We start from the raw sequence: 24,612 nt of genomic DNA, 5'->3' as shown, positions 1-24,612 counted from the left end.
GCCTTGCTCATTGGTACAAAGAGAATCAACAATGCCTTCATGTAGCTTGCAGCGTCCTCCTCTGATTGGCTGACGTGCAGCGAGCGGCACATCCTAGAGGAGAACATGAGCAAGAACAGCTGACTGGACCCCTCGCACCTCGTCAGAACCTGAATTATGAATGCACGCCATTAAAATTTAAAGCCCCCCACATCGTAAAAAAGATAGAGAGGGCAAGCGAACAAGTTTTTTTTTACACCCAGTGATACCTCAGGAGTGTTTGTTTGGACAAGCTGAGCAGGAAAAGACCCAGAAAACAACAAGCTGGTTTAATTACATGCAAGGCCCTTGCTTTACTCTGCTGCAGGAAGGAGAAGAAAAAAAGCAAAAAAAAGAAAGAAGCAACAAATCTGCACAAGCTTTAGTTTCTTTGCTCCTGTCAGCTGCGCTGACGTGGAGCTGGTGAGATGTTGACAACTCCACTTCTGCACTCATTGTGTCAGTCGGCTCGCTTTCAAAGACAAGTTTGTTGTTTCTCGTTGGAGGAAGAAAGAAATCTGGGGACAACGAGAGAACATTCTGCCACACAGGTCACCAAAAAATACACTCTGATATTTATTAATCAACACCGCTGAGTATAAATAGTACTATTTAAAAATAATGTCTTTCATCCTCAATTAAACCTCCCAACATCTGACATGAGAGCAATGGTGCCCCCTTGTGCAAAATGTAATTAATAGTCTGATCTTGACATGTATGGGGATGGATATAAACCAACAATACAGGAAGCGCAACATTTCAAGTGACACACACGAGGGTAGGAATTCCATCTTCAGCCTCCAGCTCGTCTCTCGGCGTGCATCTCTATCCTCCGCTGTCGGAGCTCTGGCCACACTGCACCACCCTGGGCTCCACCAGGCGCTTGTACGACAGAGCCGTCATGACCTGCAGACGTGAGCAGAGGAGAAAGTTTGGAGAGCAGTAAGTGGTAAGTATGGGCTTTCTGAGACCTGCTGAGTTAAGGACTTTCCTGCCACAACCCCCTGCAGCTCTGTTGGGTAAAGTTCTGAACATGCAACTCCAGAGTTAATCTTTTTTGTTTGTCCTTTTAGGGCTACTGTAGGAGGAATACTAAAAACAAAAAAGCTACTGTAAGCTAAATTTTTCTAAGTAGATTACAAAGGAACAAGAACTTTTTTAAAACTGTTAAATGCTAAAACCTTTTGACTGGTGATCAGCTCAGTGTGAAACTACGTTCTCACCATCACCAATGTGCGTTCAAACAGCTACTTCTATTGAAAAACTATGCAAACCCGCTTCTATGCGTGTTTCAGGCTTCATCCTTTAAAACTCTCGTGTTCACGCGTAGTTTTGCAAGTTTCTACGACCAATTTTGGGCACAAAATAGAAAATGCACACCACTGAATGTGTGTTGAAAGCTAAACCAGGTTAAATTTTGGCCAGTCAGGGACTGGCTGGATTTTGGTAGTAATTTGTGCTATCTTAGATGACACCACCCTTGCATTGACGTGTTCTCCCTACCATGACAAAGGTGGATAAAGGTGGAAAGATTTCATGTAATCCATGGAGACCAGTGAAGATCACAAATTACTGAAGAAAAAAGGTTCAGAGCACTGTCTAGTGGGTCTAGATGACCCAACTCCCAACGTTAAAGTGCCCAGGATAGCACAAGGGTTACACTTGTGTTTTTTACTTGTCTTTTAATAAAAGTCTGCAGCCTCTGCACACTGCCAGTTAAATATGTTTTTTTGTGTTTTACACATTTCTTCTTTTTTTTTTTTGTAACCTATTGTGTTAAAGTCTAACTCTGATCATGTTGTTTTCAGCAAAAAAAAAAAAAAACTTGTTTTCTAGGACAGTTTCTGCAGAGCGGCAGCAGTTCATTGTAAATTGAATTGTGAGCAGAGCAATCCCCCACCCCCCCACACACACACACTTCCTGTCACCCATAAGTCTTTGTTTACATGCTTTTCTATTCGCTTACAGCCCCTCACACCCCCAACCTAACATTACAAGTGCACCAAAAATGGCAAGCAATATTGGAGTTATCCAGTTGTACAGTTTTGAGTCAGATTCCAGCTCAGACGAGGAAAACAAAGACGTACATGGATCTATTTGTCTACAAGTGGATGCATCAGAATGGGGCAGAGTAGGGAGCTTGTGCCCCGCCCAGCAAATTTTTTACGTCAGAATTAAAAGCTCTTTTTCAAGTTGCATTTTTTTTCATTTCAAGTAAAGAAATTCTCAGAAATGCAATTTTAAGCAAAAATTTCTTAACATATGTCCTCCATCCAATGAAAATGCTGCAAGGACGTGTTAAAAACACAATTTTCATTGAAGTGGGTCTTTAAAACCTTTTTGCTTTCTGCGACATACTTTAATTTTGTGTTTTTGTGTATGAAATGAATCACATTTTATACATTCTCTGCTTTCAAAATAACAACTCTGAAAAAAGACTGTAGTGAATCCAAAGAGCTGATTCTACTTACTGTGACCATTAGAAGGAGCACCAGCATCATGCCCAGCATTACGTACAAATTGTTGATTAACCCTCCTGCCCACAAAGGGCCCAAGATAGTGGCCAGGCCCCCAACTGAGCGCCGCACGCCTTGGCTGAACCCTTTCAATGAAGCATCACAAGACAGAAAGATTTAAGTATTTTAGTAGAACACAGCAAATTAGGAACACAGTCTATCTGTTTTTACATTTTTTTTGGTCACCATCATGCACACTGAGCAGCAATCTGTTGCTCTAAAATTGCTTACTCGTCCCAACAGCGTCAGCGTGAAAATGTGCTGACCTTGCGTCTTTTCTGCAGTGACTTTGGAGAAGAGCGACACCTGCGACACAGCCACGAAGGGAAGGCCCAGCAGCTGCAGAAACACCCCGATGATGAAGGCCGTCAGCTCCCACCCATACCCACCTGCCAAAGAAAACCACATGTCTGTTCCAGCAGCTTCTTCTCAGCCCTTATCGACACGACAACAAACTTTACCGACTCCCAAGCATCTGCAGTTGAAAACGCAAGCAATTTGGTGGTTTGAGGCACTTTCGTTCCAGATTTTTTAAACAATGACAGACCTGGCAAAACTGAGATCAGAGCTATAACTTGGAGCTTATGTCATGTAGCATGGCCAAACTTTAACTGTTCTTGACACGTTTCTTTACAATAACCACCTGGTAACCTGTCCTTACAGTGATGTTTCTCTGAAAGCAAAGCAGCCCTGCATCATGATGCTGCCACCTCCTACATTAGACTTCCCTGAGTGTTTTTCTTTTTTTTACCATAACATCATTGTAACCAAACCAGTTTAGGCATTTGAGGTAGAAGTTTGTTTTTGATATCTAAGCTAATATTAGACATTACTTTTGCTGAATTATTTAGGTATTCAAAATGCAACTTCAAGAAAAATGGCAGTTGTTCAGTTGCATAATATTTTCTGAAGGATATCATTCCGGTTTCATGAGACAGACTTTTACTTTTTAAGGTTGGTCACAATCCTATAACCGAACTTTGTTGGATTAAAAGGCAACTTTGGTTTAAAGACATATTTAGGAAAAAGATCAAATTCTTTACACATAAATACAAACAAACGGAAAAAGGTCGATAACTTTTGAAAAAATTGTAAAGATAAGAAATTTAAAAATGTTTAAAAGTGGGACATTTTGCCTTTTTTACAACACATCTTATTCAAGCCACTTGTAACATTATACTTAAAGGTGGCCATGCAAGAAGGCCATTTACTGTAAAGACTTTGGAAAGATTGAAGATTATAAAGTTTAGAAGATGGACAGATATTGTAAGGTATTGTGTAATACCATAGAACAAAGGTCTTCTTTCTCTGTCGGCTTTTCCCATCAGGGGTCGCCACAGCGAATCATCCTTTTCCACCTCACTCTATCATGAACATCTTCTACCCTAAGATTACCATAGAACAAAGGTATAATCCAAAAACTTGAGGTGTTTGAATAAGACAAACTGATGTATTTTTCCCAAAAAACGTAGACAACAGGACAAATAAACTGATTAAATTTACACCTTTGTCCAATAAAATGATTATTTAAACTTCATGCAAGGGCAGCAGATGTCTGTTAAAGGACAGAAAATGTGGCTTGGAGAATAAATGGAGGCATCCATAGAAACCTCTGTAACATTAGACTGCTTCACTATTGTGGATCAAGTGGAAGTAGCATCAATTATTACGTCCTCCAAATCCTCAACGTGTCTGTTAGACCCAATTCCCACTAGACGTTTTAAAGAAGCTTTTCCCCTAATTAATGATCCCATATTAACAATGATAAATACCTCTCTGGAAACGGGTTACGTGCCACAGTCTTTTAAATATGCAGTTGTTAAACCTCTTCTGAAAAAGCCCAGTTTGGATCCTAGCATCTTGGCCAACTATAGACCGATATCAAACCTGCCCTTTATTTCTAAAATCCTAGAAAGAGTTGTAGTTAAGCAGCTTTACTGCCACCTACAGGACAACAGCCACTTTGAAGACTTTCAGTCGGGATTTAGACCCGTCCACAGTACGGAAACTGCACTAGTTAGAGTCTCTAATGACTTGTTATTGGCCTCAGAAAAGGGACTAGTTTCTATTCTGGTCCTGTTGGACCTCAGTGCAGCCTTTGACACTATCGACCACAGTATTTTACTCCATAGACTAGAGCAGGACATAGGGATCAGAGGATCTGCTCTCCAGTGGTTTAAATCCTATCTGTCCGATAGGTATCAGTTCGTTAATGTAAATGGCCATTCCTCTCAGTGCACTCGAGTCAACTATGGAGTCCCACAGGGCTCAGTCTTCGGACCAATCCTGTTTACGCTTTATATGCTACCCCTAGGAAACATAATCAGGAAACACAGCATTAATTTTCATTGTTATGCCGACGATACGCAGTTGTATTTATCCATGAAGCCTAACCAGAATGACCAGATAGAGAAACTGAACGCCTGCATCAGTGACATCAAGACCTGTATGACAATTAATTACCTCCTCTTGAACCCAGAAAAAACTGAGGTCATTATACTTGGTCCTAAAAACCTCAGAGATTCTCTGTCTTCTCAGATAGTCTCCCTGGATGGCATAAGTATAGCCCCTAATTCCACAGTTAGAAACCTTGGGGTTTTATTTGACCAGGATTTATCATTTAAGGCTCACATATCTCAGGCGTGTAGAACTGCCTTTTTTCACCTGCGGAATATTGCTAAGATCAGAAATATACTTTCTAAGAGTGATGCTGAAAAACTCATCCATGCATTTGTTACGTCGAGGCTGGATTACTGTAACTCCTTGCTAGCAGCGTGTCCTAAGAGTTCCTTAAGAAGTCTCCAGCTTGTTCAGAACGCAGCAGCTATATTGTTAGCAGGAACTAGCAGAAGAGATCACATCACTCCTGTGTTAGTTTCGCTCCATTGGCTCCCAGTTGATTCTAGAATCAAGTTCAAGATCCTCCTGTTAACCTATAAGGCCTTACATGGACTGGCCCCGTCCTATATTACAGTTTTTCTCAGTCGCTTTAGTACAATTCTCAGATCAGAATGAAATTCCCAAAACTATTTGTTCAATCTTCACATCATGGTGTCACTTGTGCACATCATATAAGCCGTTTCTCACTTCTTTGAACAAGTTCCATTACTTTGGTACATCCATGCAAATGATTATGTACAATTCTCTGCTCTTTGCTACATTATCAATTGTTTATGTCATGTTGATCAAAATGTATTATATAGTTCACTGTGCAATAGTCTTACTCCTCAAAACTCCTAGTCATTAGTTCATCGTATAAGTCATTAACTACAAAATGGTTGACCAAGTTGTCATAATGTGACAAACATATTTCGCTGCATTGCAAGAGAGGATATTCGCTGTGATGTGGATGAGAATTTGTTGCCTAACATACAGGAACGACAAGAGGTGTAGGAAGACCACACCAATTCCTACTGCACTGCCTGTACTGTTGGACAGAATATTGTCCTATCTTTTTTTTCCCTTTGTGTTACTGTTTGCAGTGGGTTTTTTCTATGTTGGTATGGCATGGTCTGTCAACAAATTACAATATGAACAATAAAAGTGTAAATGTGAATCTTGTCCAGTCTCTCGCAATCAAACAAAAAAGGTGTAACTTACATTTTACAATTATTGTCATCAAAACTTTAGCCATAGTTTACATCAGAACCTCCCTCTAAAGTACACACTTATATTGACAACATGACTAAGTAATTTGACTGTCTTGTTCGTAGACAATGACACAAAGACTTGACATTCTGATGGCACTGACATGTTCAATGACATGAAGACTTAGTTTTGAGAGATGAACTAAAGATTTTGAGCAAGTTACAGGCTTTTGCAAGAAATCCATAGTGTTTTGCTGTTTGTACAAATTGTTTTGAGAAATGCACACACGTATTTGCAAACTTCAATTCTGATCTGAGAATTGTACTAAAGCGACTGAGAAAAACTGTAAGGACCTCATAGTCCCTTACCATCCAATAAGAACACTTCGCTCGCAAAATGCAGGACTGCTTGTGGTTCCTAGAATTAGTAAAAGTACGGTTGGAGGTAGAGCGTTTAGCCACCAAGCCCCTGTCTTATGGAATAAGCTCGCAGCTCATGTAAGAGAGGCCGATTCAGTTTCTACATTCAAAGTTAGACTGAAAACATTCCTCTTTGGACAGGCTTATTGTCAGACTAGTTAGTATTTAGAGATAATTTAACTTAATGTTAATTTGTTTAAATTGAACTTAACAGTAACTATTTGTTTTAAAAGGCTGCTAGAAGTTGAAGCTGGGGTAACTATGGTGCTCCGGGGTTCTGTCCTCTTTTCTCTTCTACTTCTACCCTTCCTCTCTTCTCCATTCTTGATCATTATTCATCATTTAGTTCTCCATGCCTCTGTCTGGTTCAGTGCGATTCATGTATTGTCCCTCTTTTCCTCTCCCCTCCTGGGGAGTGGGAGTGCTTCCAGACTCCAGTTGGCTCATCCGTGCTCCAGTTCCTGACCGTCTACCTCGCCTTTGCTCCCGCTCCTACACCTGGCTGTGGATCCTGCCTCTGGCTCATCTCTGGCTTGTCTCTGCTCTGTACCTGACCGAGTACCTCGTCTCTGCTCTGTACCTGACCGAGTACCTCGTCTCTGCTCCTGCTCCTACACCTGGATGTGGCTCCTGTCTCCGGCTCGACTTGACTGTCCCCACAACCACGGCTGGATGAAGCTCGTCTGCTGGACTTTTATATATATATATATATATATATGTAGTTGTAGATTTAGATAAGTTAATTCTTCTCTTAGAGTTCTGGTAAATCGCCTGTCTGTCCTGGGGGAGGATCCCTCCTTCATGTGGGCACCCCTGAGGTTTCTTCGTTTTTTCCGGAATCCGTTTTTTTTGGGAGTTTTTCCTTACCGCGAATAGGGGGTCTAAGGGCAGGGCAAGCAGTGGCGGTTTTTGATATGGGCGATGTGGGCGGTCGCCCAGGGCGGCACTTCATAGGGGGCGGCATTTGCCGTGCCTGAGGCGTTACACATAATGTGCTACATACTATATTCAAAGAGGAAGCTTTGAGCTTTTAATTTGAAATTGCTTCAGCAGCCGACACTTAATGCTTTTAGTTTGACACATCAGAGTCTTAAGAAGGTCTTCCTCCTATTTGCTCTTCACACTTATGGTGCAAAAAAAACAAAAAAAAAAACAAAACAAAAGAATATCTCAGAGTGAAACAACGTAAAACAGGCACATGAAAAGGAATTAGGCAGAACAAACACCCGTGCTCAACCCAATTTCGAAAAAAAGCAGGTAATGGAGATTATTTCCCACAATTCTTTGCTCCGACACAGCAGACCCGATGCGCACGTGACCACGCCCTCTGCTGCAAGACGCTTGCGGCCACACCTCTTTGCGGTAGCCTTTGGAACATAAGTCAAAAAACTCGAGAGGGGAGCGCAACTCACCGGTGGCTGGCTGAATCACACTAAGAGGTGATTGGGAGTCTTTTTCTATCTGACAATCAACTCTGGGCCGCAGCTGCGCCTCCCGTCATAGAGACGGAGCCGCGTGTGTCAGAGGGAAGGGGAGGGGGAGGGGGGATGAGATCAGACCATTTTTTTAGGATTGAGTTTTTTTGGAGGACTTCTGCTGTTGGTGTTGCACAAATTTAGGGAAATACCAAATATTTTTGGAGTAATCCCACTGATGAGTTCTAAGATTTAGTCTTTAATGTTTTATAAGACCTAGACATGTTAATCACAATAAGTTTTATTTTTTAGATCTAATCCCTCTGATATGTTTCACAAAGACACACACAGGACGTCACACATTAAGAAATTATTGCTAAAAATGAAGCAGGAGTCCAGCTCTAAAAAAAATGCTCTAAAAAATGACGAAAGAGCAAAAAAAAATGGAATTATTTGATATGTAATTTCTTATTAATATTTCCAGGCTTTCTTTGTTTTGTCCTGCAGCATGTTCATATTTGTATAATTTTGACAGAATATATTTATATGGAGAACAAAATATTACAAGTTATTTAAGGTTTAACTTGAGTTATGCTGGATTAATGTTCCTGTTTTTATTCATATTTTTGTTCAAAAAGTTCAGTTTAAAAGGTTTAAAAGTTTAGCTTTAGTGTGTTCAGTAAATGTTTATCTTCTTCGGCCCAAAACCTTAAGCGTGTTTTTAACTTAGGCCCCTGTGTGACTGAGTTTGACCCCCCTGTAATACGAGTCTAGAAAAGTCATGCATTTTTTGTGTAAAATGGCTAAATAGAAGATAGGGAACACAACAGGATGTTGTCAAATTTTGTATGTGTGCGGGGGGGGGGGGGGGGGGGGGGGGGCGCTGGTGGGGTTACTCGCCCAGGGAGTAAGTTAGTGTAGAACCGCCACTGGATGCAAGTATAGCTTAGTCAGTTTGTTAGTTCATTTTAGTATTTTCCTATTGAACTCTTTGTATTTATGATCCTTTTGAGTTCATGTTTTACTTCGGAAACCCATCGAGACGACTGTTGTTGTGATTTTGGGCTATACAAATCAAATTGAATTGAATTGAATTGAGAACATCTAGAGACCAATTATGGTATTATATTCGGTCTGTAGCGTGGTCAGGAAAGACCATGAAGCTACGTTCACACCGCCCTCGGCAATGCAGGTTTAAGCGACCACTTTCAGTGAAAGAAGCACGCACTCAAGCTTCCACGTTCCAAACTCTCACGTTCATGCATGGCTACGCAAGTTTCTATGACTGTTTTTTGGGGTTCTACGCCATAAAATGCGTGTTGAAAGTCAAATCATGTCGAACTTCGACCAATCAGGGACCCAGATTTGGTAATGACGATGAATGATGCAACACATTCTCAATCCAACTTATCATATATGGATGCATAGGTAGGGACCCCCTCCCCGTCACATTTTGTAGCTTTGGGTGTGCCCAATTTAACGGTTTCCAACTTGCTGCCTGCTCTGACTTAATGAATTTGACTAAGTTTTAAAGTTTCTGACGTCTGCCTTCAAAATTGTAATAAAAGAAAAGAAAAATAAACGAAAGGTATTTTTCTATTTTCCTCAGATAATCTAAAAGAAGTGCTAAATGCGTTGCCTTTCACCTAAAATAGCCTACATTGTTATATGAAACAGAAATGAAATGGTTGAAAACATAAATCAATCAGCAGCGTTTTATATGTATTAAATTTATATATGTCTTACGTTTTACATTTATCTTCATATATTATATATATGAAGAGTGGGGATGAGAACGTGTTGAAATGGCGTCCCTTTTAATTCACGGAAGTGCCAACCATTTAAACCTTTAAATTTTTTGACAATGGAGGAGAAATAACTAATTGGGGCTTGTGGCCGGAATGAATTCTATGACACCAAGTCTTTCACATATCGAGATAGAGCTGTGAAAGAAAAAGCCTGGAGCAAGTTTAGCGAGATTTGCACCGCTTTGACATTTTGCACCAAACATCTTCCAACTGTAGGTGGCGGACAAGTGCAAACAGTAGAAAAAGGAAAAGAAGAAGCCCCTCCCTGCTTGTCCAGGTAACGTATCAAGAATGTACGTTTAGCGCGTTCAGGAATGTGCGTCACGTGCCTGATGTGTACGTAGCTTGAGGTATACACGGCTAGAGACTCCTTAAAAGATTGAATAAAATACTGTGAAGTTTTTAACAGTTTTAACTGCCTTGAAGTTTCTTAGCATCAAATTTGGAAAGGCATCAAGCAAAACGCAGAATATTATCAAACTATTCAGATAAATAGAAAAACCTTTATGTCATTCCTGAGGACCTTCGACCTTTATTTCTAAAAAATGTTTACGTTTTATTTCAAAAATGTCTATGTTATTCAAAGGTCTTATCTGACAATTTTTTATACCAACGATTTTATTTCCGACCAAGAATTAAGTAGAATTTGATCTAATATTTGTCTTACTTTTCTTGATTTAATCTTCTGGTTGTTTTTCTATTTAACCATCCTCTCAGATATTAATTTGAATGACTGTGTGACAGATCGTTCCTCAGTTTCCTCTCATCTGTCGGCTTCCTCCACAAACTGCCTGGCACCGCCACGCAGCCCCGTCTGAAAACCAAACCTCTGCCAAGCCTGGCTGCTGCTCCGTCTTTGTTCCCTGCTGCTCTGCCTCACAAACATCTTTCATACCAGCGTCGGATGAAAATGCAATTTAGCCAATTAACATCATTCCAAGAGGTCCATCAAAAAAGTGGCCCTTTCTCTTCAGCTTTGTTTGAGTCTAACTGTTACGAACAGCAAACAAATGCAGACTTTGCTTTAACAAATAGTGTTTTCTTGTAATTAGATTACTGTAATCCTTTTATCCGTGCTCAGGCTCTACCCAGCTGCAGCACCTGTCACTGTGAATCAGAGCAATTATTGTAAAGACCTGCAGCAGGCCAGCACGCAGCCTAAGGATGTCCCTGACAGATAGCACGCACTCCATCCACAATATGGTCCTGCACAGCGGCTTCAGCCACACAGGGGGAATTTGGCTTGCACTGCGAGCCACTCTGGAGTGTGAATCTGCGTTCTGGCGGGCGAGTTAGCACCTCGAGGGTTGCAAAGGAAAACCAGGCACCAGACACAGGCGAAGCAGCAGATGACCAGGCCTCCAGCCAGCACGGCGCGGTCCGCCACCTTCCCGCTCAGCCAGCGCACAAAGAAGAAGCCCAGGATGACCTCCACCCCACACAGGCTGTACATCAGGCTGTTGCCCAGCTCCCCGAAACTGAAGTAGCGCTGCGTCATTGGAGTCACCATGGTCTTGGAGAAAGAAAGAGAGGGTTAGAAGAAGTACCAGAAAGCATGCCAGCATTTTCTCAAACAGAAAAGGAAAAAAACACCCCCCCCCCCCCCCCCCCCCCCCCTTGCACTTTTCTTGCTCACTTGTTGCGTCAGATTTTCTTGAGGCAGTAGTTTGTTTCATTAAGTAAAAGACTACCCAGGCACTCATTGTGCATTCAGTTCTGTGTGTGGCACGGAAAGAAATGCTTGCAGACTCTGGCTGATGAACTCGGCGGCAGCTGCTCTCACCTCCAGCGCCGTCTGATTGAAGAGAGTGATGAACTGAGCCGTGAGGACAACAACCACCTCCTCTCTCAGGAACTCTGCACACACAGACAATCCAAGAGAACGTTTGACTCGGACCTTCACAGGCGTGACGAAATCCTTCTGCAAGACGTCGGTCTTGAAAAAACAATGAAAATGCATGAGAAAAATAGATTTTTTAATAAATAGGGAGGTTTGATAACAGCTTTTCATGGAACAAAAAAACCCCTTGTGGACTTTGAGGGGATGAAGACAAGCAGGGCTGGATGCTAAATTTGGAAGTCTACGGCAGATGGCCGAAGGAAAAGCTTGATATAACAGCGTGGGATCTACTGTGGTTTGGTTCTCTGCGCTAATATTTACTTGATTAAAATGTTTACCACATTAATATGTGTGGATCTTCTGTCCTGGCTCCAAATACATGTTGAAGTAGATTCAAAAGGAGCATTGCAGTGATTTTATTTGTGCAAGACTTTAAGTGGAAAACAAGAAAAGTTGGGGAAGAAAGGCGACTTGAGTGACTTTAACTGTGGCAAAGAGTGTGAGTAGAGGTATTTCAGAAACTGCTGATCTACTAAGAGGATTTTCACCCACAACCATCTAGGGTTTATAGAGAATAGTCTGAAAAAGAGATACACTTCCAGTGAGCAGCAATTCTATGAGCAGAAATGCCTTGTTAATGGTAGTGTCAGTTTTTTTTGCTTTCAACAACACGAAAGCATGGATCCATCCTGCTTTGTATCAATGGTTCATGCTGGTGGTAGTCTAATGGTGTGGGGGATGTTTTCTTGGCACACTTTGGGCCCCTTTGTACCAATCAGTTCCAACGCTACAGCCCACATGAGTCTTGTTGCTGACCATGGTCATCCCTTTATGACCACAATGTATCATCTGCTAATGGCTACGTCCAGCAGGATAACACACCATGTCATAAAGCTGGAATCATATCAGACTGGTTTCTTGAACAAGGCAATGAGTTCACTGGACTCAAATGGCCTACACCATTAACAGATCTCAACTCAACAGACCACCTTTGGTATGTGGTGGAACAGGACATTGGCATCATGGATGTTCAGCTGACAAATCTGCTGCAACTGCTTGATGTTGTCATGTCAAAGTGGACCAAACTCTCTGAGGGAAAGTTTCAAGTACCTTGTTGAATCAATGCCACCGAGGATTAAGGCAGTTCTGAGGGGCAAAAGTGGGTCCAACCCGGTACTTGCAAGGTGTACCTAACAACGTGGCCAGTAAGTGTACATCCCACTTAGTTTGGCACCATCAGTTGGTGATGGAGTTCTTGATCCAACGTACTTAACATCAAAGATCTAAAGTTTTTCTTTTTAACTCTTGTTGGATGTTAACCCATGGCAGTTTTGAGCCAAAAACATCACAAAAATTGAGATTGAACAGTTTCTATGTTTTATAGCAAAAGATCAGATATGTAGAGATAAACTAAAAATGTATAAACCCACAAACAAAGCAAAGACAAGGTCGAAACAATGTGAAAATCATCTAAAAACAGGCAAAGCCCTATTAAACTACACACAAAAAGTTTCAAGGATTTCTTTCCAAAGAGTATCACCAGTGATGTGTCATTACCTTTTCATGTTTGTTTTAGACCGAAAAATTCAAAGCTAAAATCTTTTTTAATTAATTTACAATAAATTTTGAATGATACAGCACCAGTGGGGGGTCAGTTTCATTCCTGCGTCATTCTAAAGAGTCACTGTGACTGGCAAACTCTCCGTTGAGTTCAGTGACTACTGAGGGTTGAGACAGAACATCAGAAAAAGCTGAAAGCAGGAGTCAGTTCACAGCTGAAAATAGAAATAAAAATGTATTCTACTGAGTTTGGCACCTGCTAGACTTTTGAAGGTTCTTGACAGGTTTACAAAAAAAAGTGCTGGAGAATCTTTACTTCAAGAGATGGAAAACTAAGCACACCGTAGCAGTGAACGGACACACTTATCAAATATGCCAGAGCAGACATCCTCCACTTCTGCTAAGTTTCTAGAATTGCAGAGTGTCTTTGTGACAAAAAAAAAAACAGGAATCAATGAGAGGAACGCTGCCCACATCACCAATTCCGTCTCCATTTCATCCGCAGGTCAACCGCAGCAAGCCGGTCAATAAACAAGGAGGTCTGTGAGCCGTCCTCTGCTTCATCTAAGAAGGGTGAGAAAATCGATGGAAGGCTTTGACGTGTGCACGCACTAAAAACTTTAGAACCGCTTCGCTTGCAGGGACTACCTGAACCCAAACTCCATGTCAACCTTCACCTATGCAGAGTGAACGAAAAATTATTTATCTCCATCAATGACATTGACCACTCACCTCTACTTTTCATTGAAACAGTGAAAAGCATCATGTTTTTGTTTTAACCAATGAGACAACAAAATTTAAACGCGTCACTTCTTTTCACTGTCCGTATTAGAAACAGACAAATAAATAAGCAATCATGAGGGCAACGCTAATGGAAAATTGGTGCTCAAACTACTGAGGAGAAATTAGCCTAAGATGATGAAGTCTCTTTGCTTTTGCATAGTCCTCTTATGTCCGTCCTGTTTATTCAGGCTTCAGCTGTCAGACACATTTGGCTCTGAAGTGCTCTGTCAGACAAAAAGGTACAGCGGCTGCATAATAAGTCTCCACACTTTGGTTTTCAAGCTTTTGAGTTCCTTCAGACCTGGCCCTTCATTCATCATTATCTGCTGCTCATCCAGCGCCTATACTTCAGATATCGCTTTCAGTTGTTCTTTTTTGGGTGAGGCACTGAGGCTAGCAGGCAGAAAAGGGCTTAATCGGTTTCAGTTTCTTAATTCAGATCAACACAAAACCACAACTGCAAACAAAATTGTGTTCATCAAAATGTGATGTTAAAAATTGACATTTGTGCTTTAAAATGTACTTATTTAAAGCTATTTTTGAAATACATTTGATTCATTTTTTTAAGTTTTTGTTAAAACACTGTTATAGTCCCACTCTGATCATCTTTTGATCTAATCTAAAAATGTTTCCAGTTGTCTTTTAATTATGAATATGCCTTTTATTTCGTTTAATTTCTGCAAAGCGGCAGTAGTTCATTAGAAATTTGCCTCTGAATTTTGAGCAAGACTGTTGGGGCGGACCAACCCCGCCCCCTTCCCCTCCCTGTTTCTCAGAGTCAAAAATGAGCTTTTTTTCAAACAACATTTTTTTTTCATCTACTCCTGAATCACCATAATTTTAACACTCAAAAACTCAGAAAAGCAATTTTGAGCTTAATTGTCCTAATACATGTTCTACATTATTATAGAAAGGCCACAAGAACGTGCTAAAAATACTAAAAACTCAATATTGATCAGAGTGGGTCTTTAAGGAAGTGCTATCTCTTGCAAATGGATGTAAATACAGCATTTTATTTAAAAAAAAAATAGAACATAATACAAAAACCCATGTTATAACTACTGACTAGGTACTGTTTTTTAGCATTTTCTTGCTAATCCTAATTTTTTTATTGATATTTTGGCTGTAGTGCAAGTTATTCAAGTTATGAACTGACCAATCAGAGGCCTCAATTAAAGTAGGGGGTCTCACATCAAACATTCAGAACCACACAAAAGATACCGGTTTAAAGTGAAAGGAATGCGGACTTCCAAAAAGCTCACTCCTGATTGGTGAAAGTGGTTGCCATGGAAATACTGACTCAGACCAATCACTTATGTACCGATTGGCGGTGTCCATATCGTGAAAAAAATGGTGACAGAATTGACTTCATTTGGTTGGAGCTGGAAGTAAGTCATTGTCTATCTGTGATGTCACACTTGCTTCAGTCCAGTTCTCTTTTGCAGTCAATGTTTTTACCAAAGGAATATTTCTAGGAATGATCATAAATGCCTTTAATGCCTTTATCTCTGCATTTTAGAGGTCAGTGGATGAACAAAATGTCAGTCAGTTTTGTGCATGAACATTATAAATAAGAGTCTGAGTTCCCCCAGATCTTAACCTTAAATGTCCACTTTATTTGGGCACTTTTGGGGATGAAGACTCACTTTAACTCCCTCCTGAAAAGTTGCGTCAGGAAAAATCCAACGACAACACATTGCTCACATGCAAACTTACTATGATGCAAATCCAATGTCAGACACTCGATGTGAGATGCATGTAGGCACACATGCGATAAGACACACACATGTGCAGGTCTGATCAATATGCAGGAAATCTGAGCTGACGTGCAGGAGTGTGCCACTGAAGGGGAATCAATGCAGCAGATACAGAACATGTGTATTGGCGGTGACACGTCTCGCTACACCGATCCCACAAATGAGCCGAAGAAGAGCTGAGTGTCATTGCCCAGGACAGCCAGTCAGCCCTCACTCACCTCTGCTGGCGCTGAAGTTTTTGAAGGGGTTCGCGACTCCGTGGAGAGAATGAGTCTCGGACAAGGAGGAGGAGGAGGAGGAGTCCCCCAGCTGGTCCAAGTTGACAGCTCTGTAGGTGTGTGCCAGCTGCTCATCACCCCTAATCAACGGCGCCTCCTCTTCCTCGTCCTCCTGTTTCATCTCCATCCGTAGGCCTTCCTCCTCTGATTTAATGGGAGGTACGTCCCAGTACAGAGCCAGGACGACAAACTGGAGCAGCAGCCACAACAGGCACATGAAGATCTGGTAGACAGACATGTTTTTATGACATGAATGCAAACAATGTGCAGGTCACACACAGAAAACTGAAAGTTTTCCTTTCATCGGCTCATCCAAGCTGCATCAAACCTTCAGGATTTTTACTAAAATGTCAGGAAAAAACTGACAAACACAAGTTATTGCAAGCTTGGGCTTAGACACAGGTTTTCATCCCTCTTCTGAGGAGAGTAAAAGAAGAGAGCCTACGAGAGTTCAAAGTGCAGAGCAACTATTTCTGACAGTTTTTCTTTTGTCTTTATCTGGCTGCTGTTACCCCGGGAGACGTGTACTTGTTCACAGCAAAAGGCCCCAGTTTGAAATCACACAGCCGCAGGAACAAGTTGAACGCCGGCCCTGGAGAAAGAGGAGGAAGGGGTTTAAAGATGTGAAGGCAGCCGCCTACACCTCAGCCAACATCTTACAAGACAACTCAGAATCCCTCCCAGAGTCGGATATTTTCAGAAGAAAAGGAGAAGCTGAAACTGACCGATGAGAAGGCCAGCCTGTCGACAGGCCATTACAGCTGCAAAGATACCCGCACGCTCCTCCGGCAGAGTGCTCCGAGTCAGGAAACCGAAGATGGAGGAGCCCGCTCCGGCGCCGATACCTGAGAGAGCAGCAACATTATTGTCATCCTTGAGCCATAAAGACCAAAATATCATTCATGAAACAGGTGCAGAAGATGCACAGCTATAAAAATGTTTAGAGAAAACTGAAAAGCTTGGTGGGAATAGTGAAAATGAAAAAAAAATCTTTTGAAGAGCAAGAGGCTGATTTGAAGGGATGGAGCCTGTTATCTGGAAACATCTCCATCCTTCTGTTTTAACTCTCCTCCCAGTTTTTCTCTGCGGGTCAGACCAACGAGGAATGTCAAACTGAGTGAAATACCACATCTGAGGGTCAGACGGATCTGGTTGAGTTCGATAATGCTGCACACTTCAATGGAAATTCTATTTATGACAGAACAGATAGATTCATACTGACATGATGATAGATGTCACTCGGCACAATGAAGTCTGAACATGACGGTGGACCAGAGCACAAAGCAAGGTCCATAAAGACATGGATGACAGAGTCTGGTGTGGATGAACTTGACTGGCCTGGACAGAGTCCTGACCTGAACCCAATAGAAAACCTTTTCGAGCAGAGACTGAGAGCCAGGCCTTCTCCACCAACATCAGTGTGTGACCTCACCAATGCGCTTTTGGAAGAATGGTGAAAAGTTCCTGTAAACACATTCTCAACCTTGTGGACAGCGTTTTCAGAAGATTTGAAGCTGTAATAGCCACTAAAGGTGGACCAACATCACATTGAACTCTATGGGTTAGGAATGGGATGGCACTTCAGTTTATATCAGAGTCAAGGCCGGTGAGCCAATACTTTTGGTTATGTAGTGTCACTAAAATATTCCAAAAACAGGTAACCAAAATGAAAATTTTCAGTTTTTCTAAACTCATCATCTACTGTGCAAAAAAAAAAAACATCAAAAGATTCAGAGAAACTGCAATTAGTCACTAATGATGACAGAGTCGGCTGAGGATAAATGAGTTCTGTACCAGAAAACATAGACGCAGATGTTAGATCCTGCAGCGTGAGCTCAACACTTTCTGTGCTCTGTACCACACACTGTATGACAACCATTATCTAAAGTCTCTGCATTATTCTAAAAGACAGAAATATTATATTTATATAAGTCATGTTGAGTTCTGATTTAGGAAAAAGCTTAAGTTTGCCTTACAGTTGCTTTAACTATACAGTCAGAGTTACTTCTGACAGACATTCCTTTGTTTCTAACCTTGTTACAGAACGGGTGTCAACTAATTAGCTGGTGGATGTGCGCCTGAATGAATCTTTTTAAATGTATCTCTGCTCTTTTTTTTAATTCAATATAGACTCATAAGACTTAAAGGTATTTTGTATTTTTTCCGTAAAAAAATGGGATCAAAATCCTGATCTTTCTGGAATTTGTGTTGTATGAGAACAGGATATTACATCCCTAAACAGATATTACATTTTAATATTAGGCTAATAAATGTATATTGGTTTTCTTGTTACTGAAATAATAGACATAAAGTTTCACAGATGAGAATATAGTTAGATGGTGTACTTATAGCGGGACAGCTGTCAGTTCTTTCTCCACTCAAATTTCTACCCCTATTTGCAGGAGCGGTTTTAGGTACGGTGAGTACGGGGGGCCACCCGGGGCGGCGATTTAAAGGGGGTGCCAGCTCAGCACTTGGGTCGGAAAAAAAATCTTCGCTGCTATGGTTTTTTTTATTATTTGTTATATCACAGCGTTTGGAATGGCCTGAAACCTGCAAATTTGCGCTCGCAGCAGCTGAGAAGACGCCGAAAAGTATGTGAAGAAAAACGGGAGGGATGGAGGGAATCGGTTCAATTGTGGGTCTCTCCCAAATTAAGTGGATAGATGGGGGAGGAGGGCGGGGAAATCTACTTCATATATTATACTCAAAGTCTACTATATTTCACCAGTGCTGCCAGGATGGCCGACTTCCTGCCCATTGTGGCAGTTTTGATTCTAAATTAGCAGGCAACACTTTTGGGCTCTTTGGGCGGGTGGGCATATTTTGGGCGGGCTTGGGTTCAGTTCAGTGGTTCCTTATTGAAACATATCTCAGCAGGAATGTGCAGTCAGGAGAGTCAAGTGCCTCACATGTAAACCCTCTTTGCCATCGTGAGAAACCAATGATATAATAAAATGTGACCACTAATCTGTTCTGTAAATGCAATTTATATGGATGACTTTTCATCATCTTTAGACTTAAAATCCCTGTATTTGGCGTTTCCAAAATTAGGTGAAACAGCTCATGGAGCCCAGCTTCGATTCCGCAATCCCTAATGAACCTGTGCTTTTAGTTTCTTTAGTGAATTATCAACTATTGTAGACATTTTTATTTGATGTCTTTATTTTCCATATAAAACGTATTCTATGTTTGCCTGTCGTTTATTCGGTGTTAGTATCTGTCATAAAGCTGAAATGAAAAGACAGACGGTGAAGTAGACGGTAAAACAGCTGAGCTTTTTGAGATTTTAATAAATAGGCTAAACAATAGATCATTTGTTTATGAATAAAACGTTTTAAATAGGATTTTAACTGTTAGTTTTGCCCAAAATTAGGAAAACACCAAATATTTTGGAGGAATTTTTATATTTAACCTTTATTTACCCAGGAAATGTCAATTGAGATTAAGGATCTCTTTTTCAAGGGAGACCTGGCTAGGGGGAAACAATAAATTATATTTACTATAAAAATTTAAACAAAAATCAGAGTTTATGTAAAACAGGTATGGTTAAAAGTGACTTTCTCCTCCATTCTCAGCCTGGATTTAAAAATATTCAGAGGAATGAGCTCTTTTAATTTCCAGCTTTTTTGGTAGTGTTCCATGTGGAGGGGGCAGAAAAGATAAAAGCCTTCTTTCCCAGGTCAGCACGGGCAAATGGAACAGCGAGCAACAAAAGGTCATTGGAACGCAGTCCAAATGATTCTACAGTCCTCAGCTTGATCGAGCTGCATATGAAGGAAGGTAAATGTCCAAGAAGAGATTTGTTAATAAAAAAAAATCAATTTCAAGTGAAAAGTTATTTAATTAGTTTTGTATGTCATACGAACACCCAAAAAAGTTTTTCAAAGCCATACATTAAACCTCATCCACCAAACATAAATTAACGGTTGATTAAAAACAATGCCAGGAGTCCAGCTCTGATAAAATATCACAAGAACAAAAAAAACTGAATGATTTGATTTGTTTTTTGCTGACAAGCATAAATGTCATTTTTATTTACAGGCTGTGTTTGTTCTGTTGTGCAGCAAGTTCATATTTGTATCATTTGGAAAGTTCATATTGTTATAGAGAAATATTATACGTTGTTCAATGTTTGATTTAATATTAATATTCCTGTCTGTTTTGGTTCAAATTTATGTTCAAAAAGTTAAGTTTTGAAGGTTTATAAGTTAAGTTTAGCTTTAGTTTGTTCAGTAAATATTCAGCATAAAGCGTAAAGCGTGTTTCAGATTTTGGCCCCCTATGCACACTGAGTTTGACATCCTTGTGACACAGGTACAGTAAACCCTTGTTTTTCGCAGGAACCCGTGACAGGCAAAATCCGCGAAGTAGAAACCTTTATTTTTTTACAATGAAATACTTTTTTATCATACATTAAAAAGAAATAACAAGCCATTTTACAGGCTCAATGATTTGAGAAGTAAAAGTACTGTAGAAACGTTTTTTCAACAAATAACTTCTGTACTGTACTGTCAAATAATATTTTAATCATCAAAGTGAACAGAAGGCTTCAAATTGCGGAAATTAGCCCCGCCCACCGCGACCCGAGTAATTGGATTAAACGGGAGAAATTTTAAAATGCAACACAATGTACATGCAACGATGTAAATCCGTGAAGTAGCGAAAACGTGAAAAGGAAACCGTGTTATAGCAAGGGATTACTGTATATAAAATTCATGCATTTTATTTTTTGTGTAAAATGGCCAAATAAAAATAGAGAACACAAAGCAATGTGTGTGTGGGGATAGGAGGGGTAAAGGGTAAGGGCACCTGAGGGGTTCTCGCCCGGGGAGTAAGTCAGTGTAGAACCGCCACTGACTATTCGTTCACATACAAGGACTGTTTTTTGCACCACAAGAATAGAAAAGTGCTCAGAAAAGAGCCGCACTAAGCATTATTTTCTAAAATCCTCCATGTAGTTTATCTGCTTGGTCTTTTCCTGCTCTGATATACTACAACACACAGTACAAGGCCATCAAGGCTGATGGCTGTTGGTTGAAACAAAACAAAATCACTGAATGATCCAATTTAACTGCATGTAGCTTCAATTGATGCAGCGTTCAAAACCTGACACTGGTTTTAGTGAATTCTACACCCAAGAGTGAGAAAAGATGTGTGTTAGTTGAGGAATTGTGCATCAAACAGACAGCTAAACTGGACCATAAAAACAGGCTGATGAAAAGATAAAACAACACCAATCCAGCCAACATTGTCAGTCATGCCTATCCGCTGGTCTAAGACACATTCTTGTAGCACTTCCCAACTTCACTAAGACCCGAAGTGTTTTACAGTCAGTCGTGTTTGCACACACATTCATATAGTGATGGTGGCAGAGCTGCCAAGCAAGGCTCATGTGCCTTGCCCAGGGACATTTTGACACATGGAACTGAACCTTTCCAATTAGAGGTTGTTCTACCTCATGAACTTTAACATTTTAACCTCAAAATATTACGCTTTTTAAAAGAAATTGAAGGTACTTTAGACTCATAAACAAAGTTAAGGAACATGCTTGAATATCAGTGTTTTTAACTGAATACAAACATATAAACTACTTTGAACACCATTAATGGCAAATATAGTACTTCTACAGAACCGTCTTAGAAGGCCCAAAGAGCTTTACAGCCACAATCCAGTTCACTCATGCACACACACATCCACACACTGATGAACACTGGCGCCAACCTATAGCCACCAGGAGCAATGGAGTGATATTTATGCCACCTGCCAACTGTGGGGTTCAGTGTCTTCACTTCGACACATGGGCAGGCAAGGCATGAACCAAACCTGCTATCTTCCAATCAGAGATCAATCACTCTATGAATGTATCGTGCATTACACATATTTCTGGCTGTTTTTTCATAGGATTTTTAATACTTTTTACTCTTGTTTTGTTATTATTATGTACAGAGACGTTTAAAGTTGCTGCAGTCTAAAAGAACTCATTGTAACTATGCCACTAATGGGCTGGCCCCACCACCGCCTGTCACGGCTTTAGGTTCTTTGCTTTTGTGTTCTAGTTATTTTTTGTTCTGTGGCGTTTTGAGTTTAACTTCCTGCTTTATTTTGTAGTATTTCCTGTTTTGCTGTTGTTTTTGAGCTTTACCTTTCCCCATCAGTCCTAAGTATTTCCACCTGTGTCTTGTTGTCTTGCTTGTATTTAAGTCTTGTCTTCCCTTCCTCCTGGGCTGGTCCATATTGTGTTGTTCCCTGGTTTTGAGTGTTGTGTAGGTTTGAGTTTCGAGTTTCCTAGCCTGCTAAGCAGTGGTTTTTGGCTTGTAGTCTTTTGTTAATATTAAAGCCCTGGTTTCCCCCGCTGCCTCCTCATCCTCTCTGCGCCTGGGTACTTCCCTCCTCTCCCGTAACACCGCCACACTAACAATCCAAACAGTGAACAAGCACATAAATTCCCAAAGACAAGTTTAATAAAAAAATACTATTGATACCCATGAAGGTCAAACAAAAAGGTATTCATTAGAAAAAACAAAGCATCCTGTTGCTCATGTTTTAGTAATGAATGAAAATTGCTAAGTCAAGGACTTCTACCACAGTGCAGGACTTCAATAAATAAAACTTGAGGTGTATTATTTATTTGAGCTGGAGTGAGTATTAAGAAGCTGAGGGAAACAGCAGTTTTCACAGGGAGGTTCAGTTTGCTGCGTCTGGTAAAGAGATATGGATCAACGGTTGATTATGATCTGCTGCAGCGATGGGGACAGATGAATGCTGAGGGTGCTGATGGTTTAGATCCCTCTGCCCGCTTTGAATAAAACTCAAAAACATTACCCATTTAGTGTTTCTTGACACAAACCAGAGGTGGACGTAGAGATTGAAAACCTACACCTCTACTGCACTGTTGCACACCTCATCACAGAAATGTCAGCTCTTCACTCCAAAAAACCTGCTGAATTTTTGTGCAGCTAAATATCTTACTTGGCCAACTCTAGGTAGGTCCTTTTGATAGGAAGGGATTATATTATGGGATGCATGAATCTGAAATACAACCTTGTTAAGGAAAGCACTTTCACTTGAGGGTGAGATGTGGGTGCCCTCGAGGCCACATGTGGCCCTCGGGGCTCTTTTTATCTATGTGTGTATTAAAGCCAACCCTAAATATAATTGTGTTGTCTTTTCACCAAAATAAGAGTCTTTGTAGCGCATAAACATTAAGCACATTAGAAATTTGCCTCTGTGTTGTGGGTGGGACCATTGGCGAGGAGCAACCCCGCTCCCATTTCCTTTCCCCATTGCTGAGAGCTTGGATCAGGGACCTTCCTGCCCACACAGCGCATTTTCTAAGCAGTAAATAAGATCTTTTTCAAACTGCTCTTGATTTACAACAATTTGACAAAAAAGAAACACTGAGAAATTCAATTTTAAGTTCAATTTTCTTTATTTGTGTCCTCCATCATCAGGAAAAACGCCAGGCTTTTCTTTTAAATTTGAACTGTTTTCTTTTTTGGTTTGTTTTAAATGCATTGAAAAAAAGCATGTATGTATCTCTGTCGCCTGCATTTCTAAATTAAGATGAGTTAAAGAGGATTTAAAGGACTTTACCACCACCTTACCCCCCACCCCTACCCCCCACTACTATATCAGAATTCACGTTTATTCACAATAACCTTTTAAACAATCCAAACTAGAGCTAGATTATTTGAAGCAGCCCACATGTGCCGAGTGATGACTTATTTATGACATGTATACACAGCAGTGTGTGTGTGTGTGTGTTTGTGCGCGTGTGTGTTTGTGTGCTACCTGCAACAAGCCGACTGCATAATAGCAGCCACTTTGAATACCCGAGGAAATACATGAAGTTGCCTGAGGAAAGACAAACAGAAACCTTAATTTGAAGTTTAAATTCAAAAATGCTTTCATATTAAACTCATAATTCTTTTTTTTTTCCCTCAACCGTGCGACTGCTCTGCTCACTACCATTCCATTTTACCCCCATCAGAAACAGTCACCATTTTTCTTTTATATTTCTTTTTTTTGCTGAAATAAGCTTTAACTGAATGGCTGAAACCATGTATTCAACATGTTTGTTGTTTACACGCTTCTTCATGCTTCCTGCTGTCAGACAGCCTAGTTTGATTCACTTTATGGCTTGAATACTCACCAGCAATCTCAAAGAGATTGGAGAAAAGGATGATAGATTTCGTGGTTTTGCTGCGATCTGACCAGAAGCCAAAAAGTGGGCCGGTGAGCAGCCCACTCAGACTGAAGGCTGACAGACCCAGTCCCAGAAAGTAAGGCGGAGCCTCCAAAATCTGCAAATACCTCCATATTGTAGGTAGGATGACGGCTAAAAAGCATAAGAAGATGAGTTTTAACTTTAGATAAGAGGAAGTTGTATTCCTGATTGTATGAACTTACCATACTCTATGCCGCTCAGCATGAAAATTAGTCCAATAGTAAAAAAAGTGAGGTTCCTTTTTCGAGTGTTATCCATTGTGCTAGTTTTCTTGCTGCCTTTCATACACTGATCTCATGCTTTTCACAAAAATGCTGTTCACAGGCCCTAATTAGATAACAGGAGCCTTAGAGTTTCCACTTAAAGCTGCTGCCCCAGGCAATTAAGAGGAATAAGCCGT

General features: G+C 40.7%; 1 protein-coding gene across 1 annotated transcript; it reads right to left on the bottom strand.

The window, feature by feature from the left end:
• Positions 1–581: 581 nt before the first annotated feature.
• On the bottom strand, positions 582–24,612 carry mfsd8l2 (major facilitator superfamily domain containing 8-like 2). Its single transcript, XM_011486398.4, has 11 exons — positions 24,395–24,612; positions 24,138–24,323; positions 23,777–23,839; positions 16,708–16,827; positions 16,495–16,574; positions 15,923–16,205; positions 11,548–11,621; positions 11,064–11,277; positions 2,801–2,923; positions 2,490–2,620; positions 582–924 (listed from the first exon to the last, which is right to left on the bottom strand). The coding sequence occupies exons 1-11, from the start codon at positions 24,495–24,497 to the stop codon at positions 844–846; spliced, it is 1,458 nt and encodes a 485-aa protein (XP_011484700.2). The 5' UTR covers positions 24,498–24,612; the 3' UTR covers positions 582–843.

This window comes from Oryzias latipes, chromosome 17 (assembly GCF_053564925.1).
Source record: "Oryzias latipes strain Hd-rR chromosome 17, Olatipes_Hd-rR_3.1".
NCBI classification, from domain to species: domain Eukaryota; kingdom Metazoa; phylum Chordata; class Actinopteri; order Beloniformes; family Adrianichthyidae; genus Oryzias; species Oryzias latipes.
Note: the sequence above shows the minus strand (reverse complement) of the source record. Positions and strands in the feature narration are given on the sequence as shown.

Bases quoted from the DNA above. Each gene is read 5' to 3' on its own strand.
- mfsd8l2 (XM_011486398.4), bottom strand. From the start codon at position 24,497: ATGAAAGGCAGCAAGAAAACTAGCACAATGGATAACACTCGAAAAAGG. The intron at 23,840-24,137 runs GTGAGTATTCAA...GTCTTTCCTCAG, and splicing joins CAATCTCTTTGAGATTGCTG to GCAACTTCATGTATTTCCTC. The intron at 2,621-2,800 runs GTCAGCACATTT...CTTCATTGAAAG, and splicing joins CACTGCAGAAAAGACGCAAG to GGTTCAGCCAAGGCGTGCGG.